The sequence below is a fragment of the Pygoscelis adeliae genome, unplaced genomic scaffold (genome assembly GCF_000699105.1).
Source record: "Pygoscelis adeliae isolate BGI_AS28 unplaced genomic scaffold, ASM69910v1 Scaffold432, whole genome shotgun sequence".
In the NCBI taxonomy this organism is placed as follows: Eukaryota; Metazoa; Chordata; class Aves; order Sphenisciformes; family Spheniscidae; genus Pygoscelis; species Pygoscelis adeliae.
The window spans coordinates 261,753-262,309 of NW_008824289.1; the positions used below are offsets into that span (position 1 = coordinate 261,753).

At 48.1% G+C, this 557-nt stretch overlaps 1 protein-coding gene across 1 annotated transcript in view; it reads right to left on the reverse strand.

Annotated features, from left to right (window-relative positions):
* The window catches only part of LOC103912482 (BPI fold-containing family B member 4-like), a 15,296-nt gene that overhangs the window by 10,517 nt on the left and 4,222 nt on the right, over positions 1-557 (reverse strand). The window contains exon 11 of the mRNA XM_009318756.1: positions 123-186. Within this exon, the coding sequence (XP_009317031.1) occupies positions 123-186 (64 nt within the window). The remainder of the gene's footprint in view (positions 1-122; positions 187-557) is intronic.

Sequence of the window (557 nt, forward strand, 5' to 3'; positions counted from 1 at the left end):
GCAAAAACAAGTGAAAGCATCTCATCATGGGGGAAAACCCCAAACACAGGCAGCGAGGGAGGGGGGAGAGCCCTAAATCCAGTTGAGTTTGAGAGAAGAGAGGACCCAGACCCCGGCCGTACCATTAATGGCAGGTACGTATGCAGCCTCAAGGACTTGCTTGAGCCATCCTACAAGCTGGGAGACCTGCAGGGGAAGAAGACGTGTGTCAGTATCAGAAGAGAGCAATGGTTATTGGGATGAAAACAACAATGTCAGGCTTATCAATTAAGTTCTGTCACTGCAGGATGCTCAGAACTATGAAACACAAAGTCTGGGAAGTTTCCTTCATGAAACTCTTCCAGGACTGAGGGTGGGGGAATATGCAGGGACATGGTCTTTGGGTAATTTCTTCTTGATTATTCCTCCCTCCTTCCCAGCACCCCCAGTGCGATGCCAACAAGTGAACATATACATCCAAGTGTCACTGCTATAGGGCATAGGGGATCAACAGGGCGGACAACAATTGGCCTCTGCCAAGAGAAGAAGAAACATGAAGAATGAAGAAGAATTAGCAT